Below are 14,952 nucleotides of genomic sequence, written 5' to 3' on the forward strand. Positions count from 1 at the left end.
GAGTGATCCTCGGTATGCAAAAATCAAATCCGCGTGCTGTTTTGTGGTTCGCGTGACTGGCGGCTAACCCTGTTAGCATATGTGGGAAATTTTGTTGTGTACTTTCGCCACTTTTGCCAGGTGAACTGAAGACATTTTTTTTTCCCCAGAGATGTGAATGTGAAAGATTGTTTATGTCTTCTGCGATTGGCTGGCAACCAGTCCAGGATCACGAGTCGCGTCTCCAGGAGGACAATGTTCGAAGGCGAGCGAGATGCTAACGCTAACCTCTTACAAGTTGTACCTTTAACACATACTTTGTGACACTTTACGTGCGTTTCATCTGAGAAATGTTATTTGTTTGTTTTCAATGTTTGTTAGCTCATTCCGTCGCTGTCAGCTTGCCACAAACACGTGTGGCTGATTTGAAAATAAAAACCTCGTGGAAAGCGCTCTAGAAGCTTTTTTGGCTTTTCGCTCAGAGCGAGCCCTTTTCCTCTTTGACCGGATTGCGATGTCACATTTTGGTAAATTTATGTAAGCCCGCCACCGCACCCGGATGAAGTTCCAGGGGGAAAAATGCACTTTTGACGTCGAGGCCCAGACGCTGTCACGTCAAATGGTAAGCAGAGCTGCTTTGACTTAAGAGTGCTCGCGTTAGCTTCCAATAATGTAACAATAATACTGACACGTTAGATGCAGTAACTTCTCATACATCATGATGGGTGAAATGCGCCAAATAGTAACCTCTCCAAATTTCTGTTAACTTCTACCAAGCTTTTGTCAACACATGTATGTCAAATTCCTTGCAATATGTGTTTTGAAGATTTTTTGCTTTGTGTTTGGGGTGTTAAATGTTTTAGGGTAGGAAGAGTTTATCACAAAAAAAGAAATTACAGCCTACACTAAAAATCACGATAAGGCGAACTATACGCGATATGAAGAAGGGAGGAGAAAAAAAGGGGGGGTGGGAATTTTTACATGGTGATTTTCTACCACATTTTTTATTGTTTTTTTGTTGTTGTTGTTGCCATGATTAAAAGTAAGCTACAAGGTAACAAGTCTATTTGGACACAAGTAAAGAGCAGAAAATAGAATATCCTTTCTCGAATAGTCAAGTACAGATGGCAGAAAAGTCTCTTTGACTGTACTTGTGAATAGATTTCATTTCAATTTGACTTCCGAAGTGCGGCCGGTTGCTGAAGTACTTCCGGTGTTCGTCACGTGGTACGGGCGGAGGGAAGGCCGAGTCGACTTTTCTGTCGCGGAGAAGAGCAACGAAAAGACAGCCGAGGAGACGACGCGGTAGGCCAACTTCAACGCCGATACCGACGACAATCCAAAAAAAGTTCACTCGACGAAGGTGAAGTTAGCCAGGCAGGAAGTGCAGCCCCGCGCCGAGTAAACCGCTCAAACCGACGACCGACAACGATTCAACTTATTTTGCTACAATGTTGCTCCGGGTGCGTTTTTAAAAGGACCCGGAAGGTCGTCATTTGTTTTTCTGCCTTTTGAAGAAAAAAAAAGAATCTTTCTTTCGTTTTGTCGTGTAAACACCTCACCCTCCCAAGTTATTATTATTATTAGTATGATTTATTTTTTTTTTTTTTTTTTACAGAATTTCTCCTTTTGTTAGCAACCCTTTATTGTTTTGACTTTGAAGTCATTCACAAACTAAATTGCCACTCTTTTTGTTCGACGATTAATCTCATGTTACTCCCCCGTTCGTCTGTTTTTCAATCATTAACATTTTATTTCGTTATTCATAAATCGCAATCCATCTAAATAATTTGATCATGTCACTTGTCATAAATAACCTTTCAGAATAATACGTTCATGAGCCTCGAGAATATCGGAGAAAAATATTTAACGTGTATGTATTTTAACCATCATTTACCGAGCTCGCGTGTAGTTCACGTGCATGTGTTTTTGTTGACTGTGCATGTTTATTTGTGTGAAGAACATGAATCATGGTCATGTCAGGATTATCCCAAAAAGGGATGGCGCCGTCCAATCGTGACGTAGTCACGTGTGAAGGTTGTCACCTTAGCATTTTAACCTCAAAACATTCAAAGTGACATTTAAGAGCTGCCCAATGAACGGATTCATTTGTATGTCTTGTTCAAATATTGGAGGATCAGCTGAAGCATCTACCGGGGTTCAAAGCCCGCCCCTCGTCCCCCTCCCCCAAAACGTGCCGATTGATTGATTGGTGGCTCTAAATTGCTTGTCGGTGTCATCGCGAGTGGGTGAAATGGTTGTTTTGTTTTCGGGCGGGCAACCGGTTCAGGGTGTGCCCCGCCTCTCGCCCACCCGTGGATGGATGCTCAAATATTTTTGGGGTGACTTCCATAGTCCGCTTACACTAACAAAACTTCTGCGAACAGAGCTATTTGTGTCTACGGCAACTCGGTTGACAATTTGATGGCTATATTTAGCCGCAGCGATTCTTCCCCCCCCAAAAAAAAAAAAAAATATGACGTTGCACGAGAGCCAATCGGGATGTGTCAGGAAGTGCTGATTGTTGTCGTTTGCGTTTCAGGTGATAGTCGACTTCCCACAAACGAGCTTCGCTTCACTTAGCCTAGCTTACGGCGGGCGGTCAATGTAAGTGGTGACGAGTGACTGCGTGTCAGCGAGGTATTCAACAGCATTTCCCCTTTTTTTTTTTTTTTTTTTTTTTGTCGTCGTTGTTGTTGTTGTTTTTTTTTTTTTTAAACTCCTCTTCACCATCGTCATCCTCAACTGGTGTTCTGATTGGCTGAGCACAGTGCATCTCCGCGCACTGTGGACGTGGCTAGCATGGAGGATTCTGGGTAATTTTTGGAATCAGGGTCTCTCTCTCTCTCTCTCTCTCTCTCTCTCTCTCTCTCTCGCTTCTGCCCTTCTTTCCCGTCCGTGGCGACTTTTGGCTTTGTGGCGCTGGTGTCGGCCATGTTTGTTTGTAACTGTAGACGTCAAATGATAAATGACGTGCAAATACCAAAAATTTGTTATGATGGAAAAACTTGACGTCTCTGAGTGTAATTACATTTCTATTGGCTAAGTTCAGGCCAGCGTCACGAATGCTCTTTATGTGTGTTGTTTGTGCATGTCAGTGTGTGTGTTTTCAAACACGTGCGTGTCCACGTTTGTGTGTGTCAGGGCCCCCCCACCGTCCCGATGTTCCATGGTGAAGATCATCTCCGCCTCCCGGCGCCGCACTACGACCAGGTCCCGGCGGGCACGTCGCCTCGGGGCGCCGAGCCGCACCCTTTGAGCGCCCGGTCGGCGCCGTACCTCGCCCTCAGCGCCGACCCGCTCCCGCCGCCGCCTCTGCCCGACCGGCCTCCCGTCGGACCCGAGTACCCCGGCGACGGGTAAGGGTGCCGAGTTGCCTTCGTTTTCAAACTCGGGAATTAATTGGCGTGCATAACTTTTGTCGCCCGCTCGGGTGGAATTCTGCATGACGACAACGGAATTGTCGCTTTAATCTGATTGGCCTTCGGTCCCAATCTATTTTCCACCTCAAATCGGTTTCACGCGAAGGAGGCTTGGCAGGCAGAATTTCTGGTACCGATCAACGGGGATTCCAATCAACTCGACACACACACACACACACACTTGCTAACGGGTCGGCCGGTCCACCAGCAGCCGGCGCTACACTTTCATTCGTCGGCGCCCGCGTCACTCACCTGGCCGCGCCCCCCCCCCCCTTTTTGGAAAAACCGCACGCACACAACAAGTCACGGATAATACAGTAGACCGAGGATTGAGACCCCAAAAGTTGTTGTCATATCGCGTTTGAATCCGTTTTTATTACTTGATTCATCCAAAATAGATATTTGTATGACGTTTCATTGGAAACTTTTCCGCCCCTGACGCAACGCCAGCGAGGGGGCCGCCAGCGACCGGGATCCGGACCCGGCGCTGGACATCAAACCGGTGCACCGCTTCGTCCCCGACTCGTGGAAGAACTTCTTCCGGGCCAGCGATCGCAGCGGCCGGAAGGGGGCGTGGCCCGACCCCTCGGCGCAGCCATGTAACAACAACGACAACGGCACCAGCGAGGGCGTCCGCCGCTCGCCGTCGGTGCCCGGGTCCTACGGGGACCCCTACGGGGGCTCGGCCGGCAGCTACGACTCCGCCAAGGAACTCCTGGAGCTGGGCGAGTCGGCGTCGGGTCGCACCTACCGTACGGCGCTGACGTACAGCGAGCGCGTGGAGGACTACCACCGGCGCTACGCCTTCATGAAGTCGTGGGCGGGGCTGCTGAGGATTCTGGGATGCGTGGAGCTCCTGCTGGGCGCCGCCGTCTTCGCCTGCGTCTGCGCCTACCTGCACAAAGACAACTTGGCGGGTCCCGCGGGCGCCGGCTTCTACGCCGCCAGCGGCGCCACCTACACGGGCCCCAAGACGGCGTTTGTGCTGGTGGTGGTGGGCCTGGCGTGGCTGGTGACCGTCATCGTGCTGGTGCTGGGCATGACCATGTACTACCGCACCATCCTGCTGGACTCCACGTGGTGGCCGCTGACAGAGTTCGTCATCAACTTGGCGCTGGCCGTGTTCTACGTGGCCGCAGGTAGGACCACGACGGGCGTCCCGTAGCTTAACGCTAACATATGACGTGAGACACCATAGAAGCGCTAGTGGGAATTAGCATAGCTGCTTCTTTCTCTGTTTCCTAACTCTCAAAAGAGCCGCTCTCAGTAGCGCAAACAAATTACGACGACTTGTTCTTCTACGCCGCAATTCAGCGCATCAGTGCTGCCTGGCGTATGTTGTGGCCCGTCACGGTACTACATTGAAGGAGCCCTGCGCTTATTTCCCACACGTGCTGTATTTTTAAAACGAGTTGAGCTCAAAATCAGCCCTCGTGCAGGGGCGTCTGTTGGCGGTAATGTGAGCGGGCGTCTTCCCCCCCCCCCCCCCCCCCCCCCCGCAGGCCTCGTGTACGTGCGCGACACCACCCGCGGGGGCCTCTGCTCCTACCCGATGTTCAACAACGGCCTGAACGGCGCCTTCTGCAAGACGGAGGCGGGCCAGACGGCCGCCATCATCTTCCTCTTCCTCACCATGGCGGTCTACCTGATCGGGGCCGGCGTCAGCCTCAAGTTGTGGCGGCACGAAGCGGCGCGTCGATACCGCCAGAACTACGCGCAACAGGTCCCGTTTCAAAGCTTGAAAGCCTCGCGTTGACGCTTGATTGCGGACTGAAAACGTCGCAACCATAAACTGTGCTTGAAACCCAAATCCAGACTCGAGATGTTCTTCACCCCCTAATTTGAAAGCCCGCACGACACGTTTTTGTCTTTCAGATGCGAGAGTCGGAGTTCGGAGCGCCGCAGTCGCCGGTGAGCGTCTGGCCCGCCGCGGCGAACCCCGGCGCGACGCGATCGGCCGCTTGAAATCTCGTTGTCGTGTGTTTTAATCGTCAGCCGGTTCCGGCGAGCACCGACACCCGTCGGCAGGCGGCGACCCCGGCGTCCGTCCGAGAGCCCCCCGTCGCCGTGGCCCCCAAAATCCTGCAGGGGGCGATACCCTCCGGACACATTCCCAAGCCGGTCATCGTTCCCGACTACATTGCGTGAGTGTCGCCGTCGCGACGTACAATTTGTTGGGATGTAAACAAACAAACAAAAAAACAAAAAAAAACAACTGCTCTATGGTAATCTAGAATGAAAGCAAAGATCAGAACCTGTTCCAGGCCCAAACGTCGTCGTCTTTCCATGCCTTTTCCTTTTTTTAAGATTGTAGAAATGTGATGTTATTTTTGGACAGTTGATTGGGTCCCAGCCAGCCGGCCAGCCCGGCCGATCATGCTTTTGAGGGGCGTGTCCCGCCTGCAACGCAAAAGCGCTCCCTGGCCCCGCCCTCTCACGGTCGGAGGAGCAGCAACACGTCCGACGAATTGCAGCAAAAATGGTCCGGAATCGGGAGCGTTTCCGTTGGTTTCGACGGGGACGGAATTAAGTTGTCGTTGGCGCCGTGCCACGCCGGCATCCTAACGCGCGCACGTCTGCGGGCAAACAGGAAGTACCCGACCGTCCGCTCGGACGAGGAGCGCGACCAGTACCGGGCCGTCTTCAACGACCAGTACGCCGAGTACAAGGAGCTGCACGCCGACGTGCAGGCGGCCTGCAAGAAGTTCGACGAGATGGACGCCGTGATGCGCGGCCTCCCGCGGCAGCCCGCCAACCCGACGGTGAGCCCGCGTCCCGTCCGGCGCTTCCCGAACGGACCTCGGTCACGCCGCGCTGCTTCTTGTCGTTCGCAGGAAGCGGATCGCATCAACAGAATCCTTCAGGACTTCCAGAGGAAGAAAAACGTGAGTGCGCCGCAGGAATGTTCGCGAGACGGCGGCGGAGCCGTTTTAACGCTCGCTCGCTTGCGCCACGCAGGATCCGACCTTCCTGGAGAAGAAGGAGCGCTGCGACTACCTGAAGAACAAGTTGTCGCACATCAAGCAGAAGATCCACGAGTACGACAAAGTCATGAAATGGAACGACGGCTACGACCAAAACTGAAGACCGAAGGCGTCTTCGCTCTGGCTTTCGTTTTGTTCCACCCGAATTTGCCTTCCTGTCGCCGGTTGGCGTCGCTGCGCCTCCCGTGTTGCTTTTTCCATCTTTACCGTTGCGCCGTCAACACCGTCCAAACGTGCAAAATCATCAAACGCTAAATGACCATCGAAAGCTCCCAAAAAAATAACTCATTAGAGACATGGGACCGAACAAACAGCTTTGCATAAAAAAAAAAAAAAAATCGATGCAGTGCTGTGAGTGTGTGAGACGCTAATGTTGAATTTTTTGTTTTTTTTTTTTTTATATATACTGTATGATATTTGGAGTCTTAACACTGAATAAAGCTTATTAAGCAAAAATCAAACTTTTGTTGTTTTGATTAAGGTTGCAAGGAGAATTTTCCACGGATTGGAGTTTTTTCAGATGGGAATGTCGTCGTTGTGGAACGTGGAGAAAATTGACCCCTGCGTACAGGGCGCTTAAGCACGCCTCACGTAAGACAAACAGTAAAAATGGCAAATACAATACAATACATTCTGAACTGTATGTTTTTTTTTTTAAGCGTAGAAGCCCCATTTGAATTCTTAAAAATATGACAAATAAAAAAAATCCCGAGTGACTTCCACACGCCGAGTTTCTTTTTGTGTGCGTCGTTGTGTTTTGCTCTTTTTTACATTTGAGAGGAAATCACACTCAAATTTTCCGGGGGCAAAGCTCGAAGGGAGAGAGAAAAAGCGTTGCTCTATTTTCAATGTGAAATTTCTCACACGTCTCTTTGGCAGCTGCTGATCGATCGTAATCACCCTTTCAAGTTTCCGTTTTTCCGTGAACGCAGCATTTCACGCGAGGGGAAGGTGACACCTGGGAGTGGGCGTGGCCATCGTCAAGGTGTGGTCTCTGTTGTTGTTTTTTTTCATTTTTTTGTGGTGTGCGTGTTCGCGTGTGTTGCCTTTTTTTTTGCCTTTCAGGTCCGGCGACGTCGTTTCAGGTGAGCGCGTCCGTTTCTTTGTTTGACTTTCAGGTTTTGCCGTAAACTTTCACCTTTGTCCTTTTGTGCGCTTGTTGATGATGTTGTAGCTCTCCCCCCCCCCCACGCAAAAAAAAAAAAAAATAAAAATAAAAACTTGTTTTCTCGTTGTCTGTTTCCAACCGAGGTGATCTGCGCGGCTAACTGCGTGCAGAAATTGCTTTGCGTGTTTTTTGTTTTTATTATCATTTTAATCCTGCATTGTTGTAGCTCCAGTTTCAAAAATATTTTCAAACGATCTGACCTTATCGAAATTATGCCAACTCTCGTGGTTTTGTTTCGGTCAGACTCGCAAACATTCCGTGCGGTTGTCGAGTAGTTTCAAATACGTGCCGCGGCCGTTCCGTGACGTCATCTCGCACATTTTCTCCATACCTGACGAGTCCTCCACGCAATTCTTTCTGGCTGAATATTTGAGTTGTTTGAATAAAATAACAAATCGGAAATGGTTCAACATTCCCCATTTTCTCACAGATCCCAGTTCTTGTCTGGTTTTGGGGGACTTTTATTTCCGTTTTTATTGTCATTGAAACTCCATCCATCGTGTTACGCAAGATTGTGACTCGCACTAGAGGAAGTGTGTCAACTGGCCTGGTCGCTGTTCGTACATTTTAATTGTCCATGAATGAATTTGCAAGATGCGACATGTGACTCGGGCCTCAGTGACAAACAATAACCAAGAAAATCTACTTTCCGATAATTTGGCGATTCCCATTAACGGTCGGGACCATTTGAGTCCTGCTGACACTGACGACACGGCTGCCAGTTTGTCGTGTCGGTTGGGGTTCTTGCCGGGCAATCTGGAAATTGTGCTGTGCGATTTCCATCGTTTTGTCCTTTTCTTTGCTTTTGCTATCGTGATCAAAATTGGAACGCCGCCATCTTGTCACCTTAAACGCTTTCCGGTGTGGGCGACTTCTTTTTCTTTCTTTCTTTCTTTCTTTCTTTCTTTCTTTCTTTCTTTCTTTCTTTCTCCCCCCCCCCCCGCGAAGTCTCATTTTGATCGTTTGTTTTGCAGATAGACGCAGCGGAATTCAACAAAAGCGACGGCAGCGATGTCGGGCAGACCCAACGGGAGTCCGCCTCCCTACGAGTCGGACGGCTAGTGAGTACAGAACCTTTGCTGCTGGCTTTTAAAATGTTTTTATTTCACGTGGGGGCGGGCGGGGACATGATGCCATAACCTCGCTTTGAGGAAATGAAAAGAAGAACTCGAAACAAAGTAAAAAATAAAGATTGTGCGCGAAAGACCTCCATGATAATGAAAAGCGGGCTAGCTTAATGCTATCACAGAATGCAAAACCCTATAGACTGGCTAGAGGAAATTAGCACGGATGTGACATGAATCCTCAACACTTCAGACGACTGCTACTTAACCATAGAGGGGAGCGGCAACACACGCGTCAAAACCTCACGGGGGGCTTGGTCGAGGACCTTCTCGCTGTGCTTTACGTTGCCCGCGAGAAGGACCTGAGCGCTTTGAAACACTTTTCAAATTGCTGTCAAAAAACGACGCTCCTCAACACACGTTAACAAGGTTCCTCGGTAGGGAGATGGTGGAAAAGCGCCACTTTTGTCAGAATGAAGCCGTTTTCTTTCCAAATGCCAATCAATCACGTGCCCCCCGCCCCCCGGACAGCAACGCGCCCCCCCAGCCGGCGTACTCGTACTACCCTGACGACGAGTTCCAGCACTTCTACCGCTGGACGTCCCCGCCGGGCGTGCTGAAGATCATGGCCGTCCTGGCGGTGGTGATGTGCGTGGCCATCTTCGCCTGCGTGGCCTCCACCCTGGCGTGGGACTCCCAGGGGGCGCTGTCGGGCTTCGGCGGCATCGGGGGGGTCTTCCCGGGAGGCGGAGGCGGAGGATTCGGCTCCTTCGGCGGCGCCGCCGCCTTCGGGCCCGGCAACAACTACGGCTACGGCAACCTCGGCGGGAACTACAACGACCCCCGCTCGGCCAAAGGCTTCACGATCGCCATGGCGGCCCTGGTCTTCGTCTTCGCGCTGGCCGTCTTCGTCGTCATCGTGTCTCACCAGAGCGGCTCGGAGAGCGGCAAGTTCTACCTGGCCGTGCTGGTCCTGTGCGCCGTTCTGGCTCTGCTGATGCTGATCGCCACCATCGTGTACCTGGTGGCCGTCAACCCCGCGGCGCAGTCGCAGGGCTCGGCGTACGCCGGCCAGATCGCCGGCCTGTGCGCGCCGTACCAGCAGGCGCAGGCGCCGGGCCTCTTCGTCAACCAGTACCTGTACCACTACTGCGTGGTGGAGCCGCAAGAGGTACGCACGCACGCACGCACGTCTCGTCTCGCTGTCGTCGGCGGCTGGATTTTTTTTTTTTTTGTTTTTTTTTTTCCTGGGGGGGGGGGGGGGGGGGAGGAGGCCGGATTCCTTGCTTTCAGTGTTTGACTTAGTTGGACGCACGTTGGGAAACCTTTTCCACCTTTGGCTTCCGTTTCACTTCTACGTGATCCATTTGATGTTTTGATTTCACGTTCCAGGCGTTTTCCAGGAACTTTGCTCATTATGTTGCTTCTATACTCCAAATGTTCGTGGCCAAAATTTGTACTTGAAAACGTCAGACGGTCTAGATTTTGTCTTTGGACGTGGAAAGAACCTTTTTGTGTCCCAACGTCAGCGCACGGACGGGTAACGCAACACCGCTCGTCAGCAAAAGGTGACCCGAGCCGCAGTCGAGCACGGTGCTGGCGAAAACGGGGGCCGTAGTCGCGACGCAAAGAATGTTCGGTTCTCAGAACTGCTTGTTAGCTTTCCGGCACTCCGCCGATTTGGTCCAACTGGAAGTTAAATGGTGAAACTGAATTGAAAGTCTGCGGTCGGGTGTACCCCGCCTCGTCCCGACGAGAGCCGGGATGGGCTCCAGCACTCCCGTAAACCTCGTGAGGATAAGCGGCTCAGAAAACGGATGGATGGATGAATTGAGAGTTTCACTGCAGAGGAAATCCAAGTGCAGAGGCTCTGGAGCGGAGCCTTGTGGTACGCCACGGAAACCATTGACCAACTGACAGGCGCTTCACTGGATGTGACTTATTTAGAGCCGCATCATGTGACCTGCACGTTGCCCACGGCGGGGTGGGGGGAAAGCCTGTCGTGATAGGCTCGTTTTGGTCACGTGCTTCTCCTTCGATTATCGAATGCTACGCTATCCGAGGCAGAGTCTCGAGAACACTTGAAGAGGAAGTCTCCCGTTTTGATTTTGAATTTGATGAAAGAATTTTTTAGTTTTTTTTTTGTTTGTTTCGCCGCGACAAAAATTGTTTTTGCGTCCCCCGCAGGCCATCGCGGTGGTCTTCGGCTTTTTGGTGACGGCCGCCCTCGTCGTCATGCTGGTGTTCGCGCTCAAGACGCGCAAGAAGATCGCCAAGTACGGCAAGAGCAACATCCTGTGGAAGCGCGTCAAGGTCACGGAGGACGGCGAGCCGCCGCACGACGTCGAGGCCTGGGTGAGCGCTCGGGACGCAAAACCCAAAACCCGGCGCCGCAAAAAACGCGGATGCTTTGCGCCGCGAGCTCGTCCTCGTCGTTTCACCCGCTCGTGTCATCAGAACTAATCATAATAATCGTAATGGCGATGGTAAAGAAAAGTAGATTGCCGCTCATTCCGGACATTTCAAATTCTGGCTTTCTTCTTTTTGGAGCTTCCGGTCATAATACCAGGGCAGCGCCGACTGCTGGAGAAAAATTACATCTGACTCTCGTCGTAGGACAAAAACTTTTGAATACTTCATCCTCCCAAACTAGACATAAGAGCGTCGTCATAAAAAATACAAGTAAAAGGGTGCGCTGACGTCGCACTTTTGTAAGCGGGAAGAAAGTGACTTTCGGACCTGACACATTCGTGAGGAGGTGCAGAAACGAAACAAAAGTATGTTCAGTCGTCGTTTGAGGTCCAATCTTGAGGCAAGAGAATGTCGCGCGGCCCCCGCAGGGAGGGGGGCGGAGTTTGACCACCTTGCTCGGACGTTTCCTTGCAAGTTCCTCTCAACTCTCAGTACGCGAGAAACAAAAGTACCGTTCTGACCGTTTGGGGGTTTTGCCCTTATTTGGTCACAAAGCCACGAGGACACTTCACAGTCACCGACAGATGACGAGAAAAAAAAACAAAACAAAAAAACTTTTTGGATTTGTCCAAATGGACACGACACATTTGGCTACTTGCGTATTTACTTGCCGCACAAATGCAGTACGCGTTTACGTTTTGTCCAAATGCTGCGAGGCCTCGCACGACGAGTGAAGTCAAGCCAAGCGAGCGCGTCGTGATACTTGAGGTGGGTGGGCCGACCGGTTTGGCGGCCGTGCGGGGGGGGTGGGGGGGGGGTGGGGTGGCGCTTTCCGGGTGTGTCGCCGTGTTGACGCCGATACTTTCGGTCCGAGAACGTCACGTTGTCAGTACGCCAGTCACCAATGGCGATTGCAAAGTCACACTGGCGGGGGGGGGGGGGGCACGTTCGCCGTGGCCCCAACGTGGTGACCTCATCGGTGGGGGGTGGGGGGGGGGGCAAAACTCACCTCGTGCAAGTCGACCTTCAAAAAAAATGATGACAATATTTTTTTCAAAAAGAAAAAATACATTACTATTTCAAAGTACTAACCCTGGAAGAAAATTGTCATATTTTTCAAGTACCACCACCCATAGTAAAAATGATTTTATATTTCATAATTTTCCTTTCGATTTTGACTTTATTTTGTCAAAATTCATTCTTCTCCGTTTGATATAATATTGTGTGTTTCCATTATTATTCTGGCAACGTAGCGCCGTCTGGCCACAGGTGTCAAACTTGAGGCCCGGGGGCCGGATCCTGCCCGCCGCGCGCTTTTATGTGGCCCGCAAATCCTGTTTGTCAACTTGCATGATTTTTTTTTTTTTTTTTTTCAAATCTGTACCAAAGTTTCAAACGATCCCATCATAAACGATATCGTTGAGACATTGCAAGCGTTTTCGGGTGCCAACCGTGTTCCTTGTTTTGCGGCAGGTGAACAACGTGTCGGCGCCGGCCGAGGAGCTGCCCATGGCCGACTTCCCGGAGAAGTCGCGGAGCCGCTTGGACTACGAGGGCGGCGACTACGGCGGAGATCGCTACGGCTACGCGTCACCGTCAGTCGCACTTTTGCGTTCTTCCGACGACTCGTACGAACGCATCAAAACAAACACGCGGGGGTGTCGCTAGGTTTTGACATAAGGGGGGGGTTAGACCCCCCCCCACACACACACACACCACACACACACACAAAGGGGGCTGAAGATGGGCTTCGGGGGGGCTCTGACAATCACAGGTTACTCCTGAATAACTTTGTGGGGCTAAATTTTTTTAGCCTAGTGACCCCCCCCCCCCCCTGCAAACGACAAGATTTTGCATGATTATTGCGCAATGTATAGAATTTTTTTTTGTTTGTGTAATGTTGACTATTTGATTGTTGGGCAGCTTCTTTAGGAATCACTCACCCCCCCCCCCCCCCCCGGCAATAATAATTCTCGTAACGCGTGCACGTCCTCAGGCCACCGGAGGAGGAGCGGCCGGCGGGTAACGGCGTCCCTTACGGCGCCGCCTCGGACGTCCCGAGCTCGGCCGGGAGACGCGACGGCGGGCGGCGGGACCCCGACGCCGACTACGCCTCCTCGGGAGACGAGCTGGACGACGACGACGCCGACTTCTACAGGTCAGAAGCGTCCGTCGGCCCACCCGCCGTTTCTAGCTTAGCGTGCGCGTCGGTATGAATTTGCCAGTTGCGCCCCTCAGCGAGTTCCCGCCCGTCGCCGACGAACGCGAGCGAAACGACTACAAGCGAGAGTTCGAGCGCAGCCACCGCGAGTACAAAGAACTCCAGGCCGAGCTGGACGCCGTCAACAAGAATCTCAGCGACGTCGACCGACTGCTGGACCAGCTCCAGGAGGGAAGCCCGCAATACCTGGTCAGTAGAGGGCGCCGTTAGGCCCACCGCAACACAAATAAAGGGCTCACGCAGGCAAGTCTGTCAATTGGGTCCCAAGCGGCCCCTTTGGGAGCAAGGTGAAATTTGCTAGTGGTGGTGGGGGGGGGACCGCCCCCAAAAATGTAGGCCGGCGTTTTGGTGGAGAGCGGCCATTTTAGCGTCCTTCAAATGATTCGAAAGTCCGGCGCATTCAAATAAGATATATAAAAAAAATAATAATAATAACTGCGGTAATAAATATTGAAAAAAAAAAACCCCAAAACAAACATGTTCCCGCAGGACGCGCTGGACGAGTACAACAGCATCAAGAAGATGAAAAAGGTCAGTCGGACGACGTTTGCTTCCTCTAGTGCGCATGAAGCCCGTTCTGGCCGAGATTAAAAAAAAAAAAAAAAAAAAAAAACCCGTTAGGACCGCGGTCGCATTTGAGCCCGTCTGAACGTCGCTGAACTTTTGGTGTTTTTGTGCGTCCCAGTCGGCGGACTATCGCGCCAAGAAGAGGCGGAGCAAATACCTCAAGGCCAAACTCAACCACATCAAGAAGATGGTCAGCGACTACGATCGCAGAGCCTGAGACGGCGTTTGGGTCGAGACGTCATCAGCGACGCCCAACTCGTTCCTCCTCCCAGCTTCAAAGCTTTTTTTTTTTTTTTTTGTTTTTTTAAGCATAAAAAGCTGACTTTGACTACTTTAGCAAATAACGTTTTTATCATGAAATGTTGTTGTTGTACTTTCCTACACTCAACGTGTGCGTATTCAGTGTGGAACCAGGTCACGTATTTTAACTTTCTGTTACATTTTTTTTTTTTCTTTTTTATGATGGTGGTCAAAATGGTCAAATGTCCACGAAATGTCCTTTTTTTTAAAAAAATTTAATATAAACCGCAGTTTAGCCACTAGGTGGAAGCATTGCTCAGTGTTGAGATGTTACCAAACGTTGCATTGTTTTTGTTCCGTGTTTTAAAAATGTGCATCCATACATGTTGACTTTAAAGGTTTATAGCGGATGGGTTTGATGCAAAAAAATTTAAGTTTGTGATGATTTTCATAATAAATGAATTTTGCGACGATTTAGCGCAGCATTTGAACAGTTCGCCTTTCCTATGATTTTTACTTTTGCGTTGCCGTCAAACCTTTTGAAAAATTGATGCAGCGTTCGACAATGAACGTGATTTCAAAATGTATCCACAGCGGGAAATTCAAGTTTATGAAGGCGATTTTGTGAAATTGGCCTTCTTTTAGCTTCTATGACGTCATGTCTTCACTTATCACATAAATGCATTTTGATCGTAATTTCACTAATGTCATGTTGCCAATGCAGTTGTATCGAACTAATGTGATATTATTATTATTATATGTACGTGTTGTTTCCAATGAAGCTTCCCCCCCCCCCCCCCCCCTTTCAAATCCTTCAATGTTTTTGCGGCTTGAAAGTAACCAATCGGCAACCTGCGGCAGCATCACGTGCCCCAAGGCGGAACACCGCACGTGC

General features: G+C 50.7%; 2 protein-coding genes across 14 annotated transcripts; both read left to right on the top strand.

The window, feature by feature from the left end:
* The first annotated feature begins 463 nt into the window (after positions 1–463).
* marveld2a (MARVEL domain containing 2a) lies at positions 464–6,813 on the top strand. 11 transcript variants are annotated; one of them, XM_061802214.1, is made up of 12 exons: positions 464–601; positions 1,167–1,442; positions 2,522–2,619; positions 2,751–2,795; positions 3,124–3,338; positions 3,852–4,540; positions 4,904–5,124; positions 5,277–5,312; positions 5,397–5,545; positions 5,992–6,163; positions 6,236–6,286; positions 6,360–6,813. In XM_061802214.1, exons 5-12 carry the CDS (start codon positions 3,142–3,144, stop codon positions 6,483–6,485), a joined length of 1,641 nt encoding a protein of 546 aa, XP_061658198.1. In that variant the 5' UTR covers positions 464–601; positions 1,167–1,442; positions 2,522–2,619; positions 2,751–2,795; positions 3,124–3,141; the 3' UTR covers positions 6,486–6,813. The 11 variants fall into 11 exon arrangements, with proteins under 11 accessions (XP_061658198.1, XP_061658196.1, XP_061658194.1 ...); XM_061802212.1 differs by having other exon boundaries at positions 2,522–2,586; XM_061802210.1 differs by lacking the exon at positions 2,751–2,795.
* Positions 6,814–7,371: 558 nt separating this feature from the next.
* On the top strand, positions 7,372–14,548 carry oclna (occludin a). 3 transcript variants are annotated; one of them, XM_061802219.1, is made up of 9 exons: positions 7,372–7,470; positions 8,528–8,614; positions 9,149–9,788; positions 10,805–10,972; positions 12,503–12,624; positions 13,026–13,187; positions 13,268–13,439; positions 13,740–13,781; positions 13,936–14,548. In XM_061802219.1, the coding sequence occupies exons 2-9, from the start codon at positions 8,565–8,567 to the stop codon at positions 14,032–14,034; spliced, it is 1,455 nt and encodes a 484-aa protein (XP_061658203.1). In that variant the 5' UTR covers positions 7,372–7,470; positions 8,528–8,564; the 3' UTR covers positions 14,035–14,548. The 3 variants fall into 3 exon arrangements, with proteins under 3 accessions (XP_061658203.1, XP_061658205.1, XP_061658204.1); XM_061802221.1 differs by lacking the exon at positions 7,372–7,470 and adding an exon at positions 7,883–8,109; XM_061802220.1 differs by lacking the exon at positions 7,372–7,470 and adding an exon at positions 8,118–8,414.
* Positions 14,549–14,952: the final 404 nt, after the last annotated feature.

Source organism: Syngnathoides biaculeatus, chromosome 17 (genome assembly GCF_019802595.1).
Source record: "Syngnathoides biaculeatus isolate LvHL_M chromosome 17, ASM1980259v1, whole genome shotgun sequence".
Taxonomy (NCBI): domain Eukaryota; kingdom Metazoa; phylum Chordata; class Actinopteri; order Syngnathiformes; family Syngnathidae; genus Syngnathoides; species Syngnathoides biaculeatus.

Excerpts from the sequence above, each read along its gene's own strand:
- marveld2a (XM_061802214.1), top strand. The coding sequence starts at position 3,142 with ATGTTCCATGGTGAAGATCATCTCCGCCTCCCGGCGCCGCACTACGAC. Across the intron at positions 5,313-5,396 it reads TCGGAGCGCCGCAGTCGCCG|CCGGTTCCGGCGAGCACCGA; the intron begins GTGAGCGTCTGG and ends TTTAATCGTCAG. Across the intron at positions 5,546-5,991 it reads ATCGTTCCCGACTACATTGC|GAAGTACCCGACCGTCCGCT; the intron begins GTGAGTGTCGCC and ends GCGGGCAAACAG.
- oclna (XM_061802219.1), top strand. The coding sequence starts at position 8,565 with ATGTCGGGCAGACCCAACGGGAGTCCGCCTCCCTACGAGTCGGACGGC. Across the intron at positions 12,625-13,025 it reads CGCTACGGCTACGCGTCACC|GCCACCGGAGGAGGAGCGGC; the intron begins GTCAGTCGCACT and ends GCACGTCCTCAG. Across the intron at positions 13,782-13,935 it reads GCATCAAGAAGATGAAAAAG|TCGGCGGACTATCGCGCCAA; the intron begins GTCAGTCGGACG and ends TGTGCGTCCCAG.